The sequence below is a fragment of the Tachypleus tridentatus genome, chromosome 13, assembly GCF_004210375.1.
Source record: "Tachypleus tridentatus isolate NWPU-2018 chromosome 13, ASM421037v1, whole genome shotgun sequence".
NCBI lineage: Eukaryota > Metazoa > Arthropoda > Merostomata > Xiphosura > Limulidae > Tachypleus > Tachypleus tridentatus.
The window spans coordinates 130,321,157-130,333,091 of record NC_134837.1 but is presented as its reverse complement, the minus strand read 5'-3'; the positions used below and the strand labels follow the sequence as shown (position 1 = coordinate 130,333,091).

General features: G+C 31.3%; 1 protein-coding gene across 2 annotated transcripts in view; it reads right to left on the bottom strand.

Moving 5' to 3' along the window:
• Nucleotides 1-3,745: 3,745 nt before the first annotated feature.
• The window catches only part of LOC143238824 (MAM and LDL-receptor class A domain-containing protein 1-like), a 49,902-nt gene continuing 41,712 nt past the window's right edge, over nt 3,746-11,935 (bottom strand). The window contains exons 16-18 of one of the 2 annotated variants that reach the window (XM_076479386.1): nt 10,061-10,326; nt 9,830-9,911; nt 3,746-4,771 (exon numbers count right to left, since the gene is read on the bottom strand). In XM_076479386.1, coding sequence (XP_076335501.1) covers nt 4,746-4,771; nt 9,830-9,911; nt 10,061-10,326 — 374 coding nt within the window. In that variant the 3' untranslated portion in view covers nt 3,746-4,745. The remainder of the gene's footprint in view (nt 4,772-9,829; nt 9,912-10,060; nt 10,327-11,935) is intronic. The other variant, XM_076479387.1, reaches the window with a different exon arrangement.

Genomic DNA, 11,935 nt, shown 5'->3' with positions numbered 1-11,935 from the left:
AAAGTAGCCCAAGAGTTGGCGGTGGGTGGTGATGACTAGTTGCCTTTCCTCTACTCTTACAAAGTAGGGACAGTTAACACAGACAGCCCTCGTGTGGCTTTGCGCGAAATTCAAAAACAAAGTCATTTTGTTTCTGTACTGAAATATTTTCTGAAGTCACATTTTTGTTCTTATACCTTATATTGTTGAACGAGCTACTTTTTGGTTATTTGATTAAACAAAGAATGCAAAGTACAGCCCATTTAATGATAGTGATGCTAGTGTTTGATTACTTTAATGACGAGTTGTTCAAGTTTACTAAACTGATGTTCGCTGATAGGCCTAAGATCACAGTAAACGGTGTTATTTTGACAGTTTCATTTACTTGCTAACATCTCTCGTACATAAGGCATAAGTACGTGTGCCTAAATACATTCTTAAAATTAAAAAAAAAACTGAAGCAACTGGCTGACAGTAACAGGCGAATTAATTAATCAAATTCGCTAAGTTGAAGATTTACTGTAACACACTTACATTAATATTAATTAACTTATTGAATTAAATAACACGTCTTTTATTATGGTTTAAATTACTGTTTAAAGTATCTAGAATGCTCCAGTCATTAAACTATATTTATCATATGATGTCAAAACTCCCTCTGAACAAACAACAATACAAACGTTAAAGTTTAAACGTCGAAATGTGGCGAAGCATTACAAACAAACAGACCGAAAAATAACGCAAACTACGCAGGTTTTTTCTCCACGTGTTGAAAAACAAAAGCGTGTAAAAATAACATTCTGAGTCTTCATTTTCTCTTCTTCGAAATGGTTGGTTGATATTGTGTTTTTTTGGCACAAAGCAGCTTGGTTATCTGCGCCAAACATTCGATAAAAAGTTAAAATTAAAGTAAATTTAATAAAATTCATTAAAGAATATTAAGGTAAAACAAAATAGAAAGTTTTAAAAAATATTAATAGCATTAAAACCAATGTTTACAATAGAGGATTAAATTTTATAAATTTGTGATTGTGGTTTTAATCGTAAAAGTTATAGCTATCAGGGTTATGGCTATACTGAAAGTCTATAGATGTTGTGTCCATTCTATGAACATATGAACTGAAGAAATAAATAGGAAAAAATGAATATCTTAACAGAAAGTAGGGATCGTTAGTTATTCGAACGTTTGTTGCAATATAAAGTACACAAACAAGTAAAGTGATACTTGTTGGATAGATTTCAAAACCTTGGTTGATATTATAATTAGTACAGCTAAATGAACTACCGTGACAAAGAAACAACGGTACAGAAGGAGTCAATTAGAAGACATACAAATTCATTCAAACCTTCCATTAAATACCAACACAAACAGTTAGTTTTTGCACCTAATTTGTTAAGGTTAAGAATTTGGAAATATAAACGTTCGGTTGCTGTTGATTCTTTGAGAATTTTAATAAAATAAGTGTAATTATGGCATTTCAAACTAACCTCTTTATTTTGTCAGAAATTGGTGGCATAATAATACGTTTTGATAAAAAGTTTAGAAAAATTACCTTTATATCCCAGATATATAAAAAATACTTTTAGAAATTTTAATCAACGTTTTGCCTTTGCGATTTCATCGCGGCTACTATATACAATTATTCGATATTAGAATATTCATTAAATTATATAGCTATCCCAATTTGGTAGTGAAAGACTAGAGGAAAGGCAGCTGGTCATCACCATCCACTGCCAACTCTTAGGCTTCTCTTTTACCAAAGAATAGTCGGATTGATTATAATATTATAAATTCCACGGAATGCACTAGAAATTTTGAAAGATAATAATAATACGTTGACAAAGGTTTATGCAATGAAGTAATGGAGTTATATTTAAAGCTACAAAAAATAAAACAACGATAATTATAGAACGACGAGAATGACTCAAGGAAACATGCCGAGAAACTTTCGGCTGGATATTTAGAGTGCAATGAGTTGACGCTATCAAGGTCAGTAAAGGGGTTACGCAAGCTATGGACGTTACATTAACGACTAGAACCGGGAAGAACTTTGACAGCTTGATGACACTACAATGTGGGCTAAAGTTACGAATGATTGATAACTAACGAGCTTAAAACTTCCTGAAATGGAAGCCAGCTGGCTCTTTGATCACATATCGCTAACAAAAATGCTTGTATAGATAAAAGGGATCAATGGATTATAAGAGTTGTTTTTGTTGTTAGCTGTTGCACAAAATTATAATAGAATATTCCAATATAGTATCTGAACTACGTACTTGCGGGTAATTATACATACTATTTGACAACTCGTGAGGATATTAAGGAAGAGTCAAATAAAAGTTCATGTAACGGCTGAAAGTCGGAGTTCTTCCGCAACAACAGAAGCTGCTCCCAGACTCCATGAAGGAGTTCTCCTGAGAAAGAAGTTTCCTCTAGACTCCACACAAGTTCTCTTCAATACCTCAACATGTCCATCGCCGTAATGAGACCATCAATTGTTTCTCGTCTGAACTCTTTGTAAGTATTCTAATGCCATTATTCCTAAGCATCGGTTATCTTATTAAGTAGTACAGAGTTAAATGAGTATTAAGAAAAAGTGTTACTTAAAAAAAGTTAATCTATTTGAAAAGATGTATGTTTGGATATAACTATTAAGTATATGAAAAGTTAATAAAAGAAGTATGCATGAAGTCTTAGTCTCGAACTTTATTTTAACTGCAAAGCCACGAATTAGAGCCTGAGTGCTCCATTCGCCCACAGTATTCTCACTTAAAAATAAATAAATCTTGTAACATGTAGTATTAGTCGAAGCTTCAACAGCTAAACTGAACCAACCACTCGGCGTGCCTAACGTTACGTTAAGAATTTAGTTCAACTCACTATATGGTAGCACCATTGCTAATACAAATATGATTTAAATTTATTAGTATTGAAAGGGGCAAAAAGATGTCAAACAAACTAGAAAGAACGAGACATGCACATATTTTAAACGATACAATTTATTTGTAAATAATTATTTGTGCATTTTGGGTAGGCCTAGGACGTTCGAATAATGACTACATTTTTGTGCGTCAAATGAATCTTGATATGAAAATGTTGTGGAAATAACCATTAATAAATAAATATATTAATTAAACATACTATGCTGTAAGCCTACTAATCCAGATTTTGTCTATCTTTAGGCCAAAAACCCGAAGACGGTAAATTTGAATCCAAATAAAACATAAAAAAAAAATGCATATCTTATTAGAAACGTAAAGGATACATAACTTGAAGACACGCAGTTATACCAGAGAAGAATAATGCTGGTCCGCAAGAAATAATCTTTTCGAGATAATTTGGAACACCTCTACCTAAGACAGAACTGATGTTGAATCTAAATGTAGGCTTAATGGATTTTGTTTTCCAGCTCTGTCAAGAAAATTTTGAAGTATTTTACTACTAACATTATATTTCGCTTTATTCCATTCTTTTAGAGTTTCTTTTATATCTAATGGAAGTACAATAGTATTTTTTTCATTGTCAGTTATTTCTCTAAAATTTGTTTTCACTTTGTTGCGCTTAAACGTAGGCCTCTGCGATATAACTTTATTTCCGTTCATCATGCTTATATACACTAGCATAACGACTTTCATTAAATTCGCTTTTGTTTAAAGGGGCTGTTAAAAGTATTTTATTAAAAAATAATACTATGGATTATCGTTATGTAACTCATGTTTAAACATAATACTTCATCTAATCCAGAAAAACGAATTAGACGAGATATTATGTGTTTTTACTTTTTGGGATGTATTATTTAATTTTTTATATTAATTTGTAATATTAAATTAATTAGGTAGTTAAAAATAAGAGTTGTAAAATTAATACTTATGTTTAGTTATCTGACTATCTCGGCTAGAGTTACCGATTATTCTACAGTTATGTATTACGACCATAACATTCACACCAAATTATCTAAACATACGGCATGGTGTCTTGCGAGTAAAACAACTTCTCTGTGGACTTATTCCGCTAGAAATTACGTTTGATACTCGTGGTGGGCAGAGCACGCAGAGTCCTTTGTGTAACTTTGTGCTTAATAACAATCAAACAAGCATTTTTCAGGCAGCGACCACTTTTCAGTTTTTTCACATTTTTTATGTTCAACATGAATGAATAAATGTTTTACGTAATTCTTGATCCCACAGGAAAAGAAGCGTTTTTTTTTGTTTTTTTTTAAATCCAATACACTTAATTACTGTGTTGTGAGGCTTAGAAAATGAAAGTTATTTGTCAGGGTATAAGTTAAAACTCCGACTTGATATGCTAAAAAAATTCTTTGTTATGTTTAACATCATCTTAAAACTTAATGCTAGTATTTAGTGAAAGTTTGGGATGGTATAGCAGTTATCATGCAGAACTTTGGATACTAGATTCTTCATTTCGTGTCCTGTTACTACCCTTTCTTAAATATCCGCTATGCACTTTGACACCGTGGATGTTTTATAAGACTGCTGGTTCAATCCACCTATTCCATCCAAAAATAGTAGCCAGATAGTTTGGTTTCTCTCAGTTCCATCCATCCAAAATTAGAGATGGGTAGTAAGTAAGTTAGCACAAAAGTCAACAAACAAAAATTATTTCATGAGCACGTTGTTCTTATTATAAATAATAATTGATTATGCTAATAACTTTATTAAAGTGCCACCTTATAAAAATATCTGTGTTTAAAAATATTTAACGAAATTCTCATAGATGATTCAAGCTCCATCCGGCGTCATTCATTTTATATTTCAGCTTCCTTTGGTCGAACTGTAATAATTAAATAACGTAAGGTCTAATAATATAATATTAAATAACGTAAGATAAGTAGATATACTTAAATGTGTACTTAAAGAACCAAAAACCTATAGTTAATAAAATTACTGTATTTAAATTACAAGTTTTTTTCGTCTAATTAAATGTTTCTTAGGCCTTAAAACATTTCCCTTAAAAGAAAGATTTATACGTTGCCTTATGAGAGTAACCAGTTAGAATTCATCTTTACTCAGTTGTTAAGTTTGAAGATTAATGTTGTTATTCTATTGTCTAAAGCAACAGCTGTTAATTAACTTGAATATAAGGTTTACCTTGTAATATCGCTCTTTGACAAAAGTGCAGTAGTTATAACTAAATATTTGTAAAATAAAATATTCAGTAATTAGCTGTTATCGCGAAAAATAACATACAACAGTCAATAGATCCTTCAATTATAACACAGGTATATGAAGCGTTACATAAAATTCTGACGCCTGCGTTAGAACTTTTACTACCGCAATTAATTAATTCTTCTATGGTCCACTTGCTTACTACCTTCATGAGTTCATAAAACGCAAATTTCCAAATTTCCAAATTTAGGGAATTAAGTAAAACTAACTGGATTGTCAAGAAAAAGCTCTTAGTAGATGTTTAAAAAATTTTACATAAAAGATATAAAACAAACAAGCTCAAAGTAAGCTTCTCGAATAAGAGGGACATATGGAAAACATATTTCATAAAGTTATAAAATCTTCAAAGAAAGCTATCGTTAATAACTATGAACAAGTTACTTTTAAACATCTATATTCCTTATACATCACCACTCCCGTCAATAAAGGTATCAAATTATGTATTTAATCACATGAAAAACCAGTACAGCATCACATTTATCATATTATTGTTCTCTTTAAAATGCGGGTTTCTGAGGGGTATAAAACATTATGAAGAAAGATTCTTATCCGGTGTTGAAAGAAGAAGGAACTAAAGATTTATCAGTTTTATTTGTCAAAGATGTGATATACATTAAACACCATCTAAACATATAGTTTGGACAGGCCTGCGATGGTTTTATTGTCTTGAAATGTTTAAATGTTCTATAGTTATTTCTATACGCTGGATCCGAAAATGATATCCATTTTTCTCTATCACGTACAGATTTTTTTTACAAAATGTCATATGTACTTTGACATAAGTGAATCATTTTCATAGAAATCATTTAACATTTTAATATTCTTAAAATATTGACAACTACTGGCTATAACTTTCTCTGGACCAATCGCGACTTGAGAGTTTTATCGATTGTTCTAGAACCCACGAGAAACACGCCGCTAGTGTACAAACGGTTAATAGACCGCATGGCGTGTCAATTCTGGATAGTATTTGTTTGTGTGTGTACTATGTCTTTCTTTTCAATATTATTTATTTGTCGCTATGGGAACAAGGAGTTGTGTAAATGACCTAAACATATTCTGTTATATTTGTGGTAAATTTTATCTGAGTAACATATTTTGTTCTCGATTTGTAAACATCCTTAAGCGATAGCAAAAATCCAATGTTAATTTTGAATTCTTCGTAGCTGAATTATGGAAAAATTCGTTATTAAAACAAAAGCAACTTTCAGTTTAAATTCGTATGTTTGTGGTATCAAAAAAGAACATATACATTTGCCCACAACATCAGTAATTGCTTTGAGTTCAAAGAAACATTTAAGGACTTTAAGGTAAAGCAATAAAACCTTTAAGTTTTTTGTTTAAGTGCATAGTCGCATAATAAGCTATCCACGCTGTGTCCAGGGATCGAATCCAATTTTTAGCGTTACAAGTCTTCGAGATTACGTCAATGCTACTGCTGAACGTTTTTATGTTAGCTAATTTTACTCTAGTTCTCTTACTAATAACATTAAAATAAGTATTTTATTAGTCATATCAAGATTTCTGCTCGATTAATGCTTCGTATTAGTGAAAATAAGACGACAAGTGACCTTTTCTTATTTTAAGCTTTTTCTGAATTTTTTTTTTTTTTTATTTTGTACGTTCACTAACGCAAGTAGACGAACATTTATAAGTACATTCAGGATTCGAGTGTTGAAAAGTTGAGTGGATCTAAAACCGTCTTTCCGAGCGGGATAGCGATAAGCTTATGAACTTAGAACGCTAAAATCCTACGTTCGATTCCCAGCGGTAGTCAGAGCAAATAGGTTAAAGAGGTTTTGCTCTAAAACAACCATAGCAACCATCTATTAAGCAAGCAAAGAGTTTATGTATTTCCTAATTGTCTCCATCTTTCACTTTCATTGTTAGTTTCAGTTGATTTTGTTTTATTTTGAACTTATGAAAATTATTTTTTATGTTTAATTTAGTATAACCTAAAACTTCTGTCGGCTAAATCTTGTAACATATTATCGAAACTATGCCAGAATATATCATTAACAATAATTGTAACCAAGAGGTGATTTAATGCATTATAATTTGTATAGGTTTTAGTTTCGTTTATTATTGATGAACAAAAAGGTTTATATTAACTTCGATAGTTTACAATTATGTTTTAGTTCTGAGCTACATAGGTGATGTGGAATAAATTATTGCAAACATGTATGTATAGAAAGAAAGAAATATATACTACATTAAGTAACTGGAACTTACAAGGCTTTGTTTATATGTATTTCACAGTTGATAAAAATAAAGTAACTACAGTTGGTGTTAAAAATATTTATTAACGAAACACTAAACACTTCGTTTGTCTTGCTTCATAGGATACCATGTAAAATGTAGAACTCATAATAATTTGGTAAAACAATTAAATGAGAGTGATTGGTTTGGAGATATGCAGATAAGGGTGACTGGTTTAGTGTTGTTATACAAAATATGGTGGTTGGTCTACATAACTCGTTTGGTATTATACAAATTATGCGATTGGTTAATATAACTCACTTGGTTGCTTTGGTGTTTTACAAATTATGATGGTTGGTTTATATAACTCGTTTTGCTGCTTTGGTGTTACACAAATTAAGATGGTTGGTCCATATAACTGATTTGGCATTACACTACTTAATAATAATAGACGAATTTCTAATTCTAAAAATTCTGTTATGTTCACTTCCAACGTTTAATCCTTTATTTGTTTATATATATTTTTGTAAATGAAATTAATTTGATAAACAGGTCAGCCTGTTACTTTAAGTTTCCTTCTTCTTTACTCTTGAACATTTATTTCCTGTCATAGCCGTTCCAACACATTTATTGATTTTCTGAAGACAGTTAGTAGCAAAAGATCTCCTTAGATGTCTAACGAAATACAAACTTTGTTAGTTGACCATAAATGTTTTATATTAATTTGACTTATATTTACGTTTACTAAAAGCAGGTAGAGCTACTAGCGTGATGAGAGAGTTTGGTGTTCCTTACTTAATCGAAATTTCTTTTCCTGGTTTTAGTAAAATCCAATGTATTGTTTGTGTGTTTTGAATTTCACGCAAAGCTACACAAGAGCTATATGCACTAGCTGTCCCTAATTTAGCAGTGTAAGATCATAGGGAAGATACCGTCATCACCGCCCACCGCCAACTCTTATAACGCCCTCACCTTTGAAAGGACAAGCATATTTAGTGTAATGGGGATTCGAACCCGCGACTCTAAGATTACGAGTAGACTGACCTAACCACCTGGCCATGCCAGGCCGAATATTCAGTGCAGTTCTGACGACTGTGCAGTAGAATACTTTATTGAAAAAATAACAGTTTCAAAATTATGAAAGGAAAACGTGTTTACAAGCAGTATACATACGAAATCAAAACACAACAAACAATCCTCTAACATTTGAATTTTCTGTTATATACGTCTGTACACCGTGAACTAGGATAAGTGTGTGTGTGTGTTTATGTTTTCTTCTAGCAAAGCCACATCGGGCTATCTGCTAAGTCCACCGAGGGGAATCGAACCTCTAATTTTAGCATTGTAAATCCGTAGACTTACCGCTGCACACCAGCGGGGGACAAACTAGGATAATAATAACACATTTTTTCTGTCATTATATGGTCATTCTTATTTCTTTCATACTGAAACACAATTTACATAATTATTCCAAAACTTGGTCAGTTTAAAATAATGTCGTTTCCTGTTTATATATTCCCAACATTATAAACCATTTAACTTCAGTGAATTAACTTCGGACGTTAATATTTCTACGAGGACATTAGATATTTTCGTATATAAAAAGCTCATGTGTGAGTAGAGAGAACCAGCTTACCGATATCAACACAAAATGAATTCGTTTATTGTGAACCGTCGATAAAAGTATTCAATCGCAGATTAGATAGAATACTTAATATTGTTTGTAAAACTTTTGTATACAAATCTTTGTTTGTAATAACCGTTATTATAAATTGTATTGTTGCTTCTATATGAAAATATATTTGTGTTAAGAGAGAAAATTGTGTGTTTCAATATTGTTGGCAAATATCATCATTTTAATATATATCGACATTCAATTAATTTATAAATTTAAATTCAACTTTTCGGCTATTTGAAATCGTAATATGTAACATATGCAACACAATAAATTGGAGAATCGTCCGAGATAAATTACAATATATGAGATACTTTTAGTATTTTTGTTTTACCTCTTATAAAGAAAATTCTGTCTTTCGGTACGTTGAGACGTGCATTCTATCCTAACACTGATCAAAAGGTAGAGATGCTTATATTTAAACTATTACCAGCGTACTTGAAAGTACTTGAGTGCACTGTCAGAGCAGTTTCTCAGGTGTCATTAAATAGCGAAATTGTTTAACCCAAAAATCAGTAAAGAAATAAAATCTCATTTTGTGTCTTCCCCCCCCCCCCGAGAATTGGGAACCCATTTATTGAGAAAACGTTTATGGAACACATTTTAAAATAATTACTTTATCAAAAGTTTAACCCTGCCTTTAAGTTTTCCTAAAGTACGTTTTTTTGTTAATTCATTAAAAACAAACAAACTTCGCATTAAGTTACTAGTTTGTCATAAATCACGATATCAAGTATATATATACATATATTTAGTAATATTAGTAAAAGTATTATAATTTATACTGACCTGGGCAAGAGGTCAGGGTACTGTAGAACTTGATGTCATCTACAACGAATCCAGATTCCTTTACAGTAGCACTGAGTATCACCTGTAGTGTAAATCACAACTCATGTTTACATTATCGGAGATCACTCATGTTTGTTTATCTATTATTTTCCGATTATATGCTTTAAAAACACTCAGACCAGTTTCGTTATACGTTGCTCTCTTTAAGAAAAACAAAAACAAGCTGCTTACTGTGAAATCGACTGTAGATGAAACTTCCACCTGTGCGAATGTATAAGGTGGAGTTGCCATGGTTCCGGCATACTGCGTTCTAACGTGCTTCCAAACGTCCGTGATGGCGTCGTTTTTAATGGCCACTTTTAATTCTGCTCCTATCTCTGAACCAGATGTGGTGTACCAGAAGGTAAAGCACCAGGAAGAATTGCTGGCTAGTTTTACACTTTCTATCTCACTAGTGACAGGAGTCCTCGAAGAGAATACGTCAAAGAAAAGAAATCCTGGGTTTTAATTAAAAGGTAAGAGTAAACATCAAACTGGAAATTTTATTTTGACTGCTATGATAAACATGCTAACTATCATAATTTCCAGCTTTCAGTTGTACAAGAATGTTCAATATAACTACAACTATTAATAACTGTTCTAACCATACAACGTATTAGTTTTATTTTCTTTTATATCCGTACATATTTTCTTTTTTTTTTCTTTAAAGGAATGATCCGTAAAAACTTCATTATTACCTTTAAGTTATATATAGAGTGGTAATTAATAAAAGCGATTAAAAGTACCAGATTCTATAAAAGTAATCATTTGTCCAACATTTCGTGTCTAATGTTATTGAGCAATGATATTTTGTTTATTTTAATGCTATTGTCTTTTATTATCATAAGGATGTGTAACTTGGTGTTCAAACTTTGGTCTATATGTGTGAAATAGTGGTTTGTCAATGTAATATTTAATCTTTGAATATATTTTGTAAAGTAGTTAACCTTTGATTTCTCAAGACATTTTTTTCATGTAACTTCTAGGCTATGTAAATAATCTGACTAACATAATTTATATCTAAGGTCCATAGACCGCAACTTAACATAATACCTTTTCTGTGTATTTTTAAATATACATGTTACTTTTCATGTACATATGTATACAATAAAGCATAAAATGTTTCTCCCTTCCCTTGAATCCGTCTCATATTCAACGAATATAATAGTTACATTTATTTAAATTCCACCTGGACCACTGCTTAACATACCTACATTCGTTCTGCAATTCTTAATTCTGCCTGCTATGTAACATCTATCTCTTCCCTTTAAATTTCTTAATTCTGCCTGCTATGTAACATCTATCTCTTTCCTTTACAGTTCTTAGTTCTGCTTGTCATATAACACCTATCTTTATAATTTGTAATTCATAGTTCTGCAAAAAAACCTAACATGCATAACACAACCAATTATTCAGATTAGGTAGTATACTCTCATAAATTTTCATATTCGGTGCCACAAATTAAGTTCTATTTATCAAATGTAGTAGCGACAGAGGCATAATACTAGGTGTTATTAAAATATGTTATTTTATAAAGTAGACAGCCACAGGCTGTGAAGCTTACACGTTTCTCTCACTGAAAGATCATGTGAATTTGTAAAGAACAAATATTTTTGGTCTCAGGAATTAAGTTCCTAAACCGAAATAAGTTCCCTTTGTAAAAGTTTACTGAACTATACATTTGATTTTAATTTGTAGGTAAAGTTTCGTAATGACAATGAAACTGCTATCTTTTGCTCACTTAACCTCAGTTGACGTTTCTTGATCAAGAGACTTTCTCTTACTCAAACTACAAGTTCTTATTTTTGTTCCATGCTGTTACCTAGAATTACATTTATTGGAGTTAAGATAGGAACTTGTAGTTTTAATAATTCGTACTAGTATTTGTATTTCTTAACTTTATCCAAATAGCGAAACAGTAAGCCTAACCAACTCTTTTATTTTTAAACACTGCCTACACCACTGCTGAAAGTTTGTATATTCTTTTCATTATCAAGAGATTATACTTTGTTGCTACCTAATAAATATAATGCATTTCTGTATCTTAAGCTATAGGTGGACCATTAA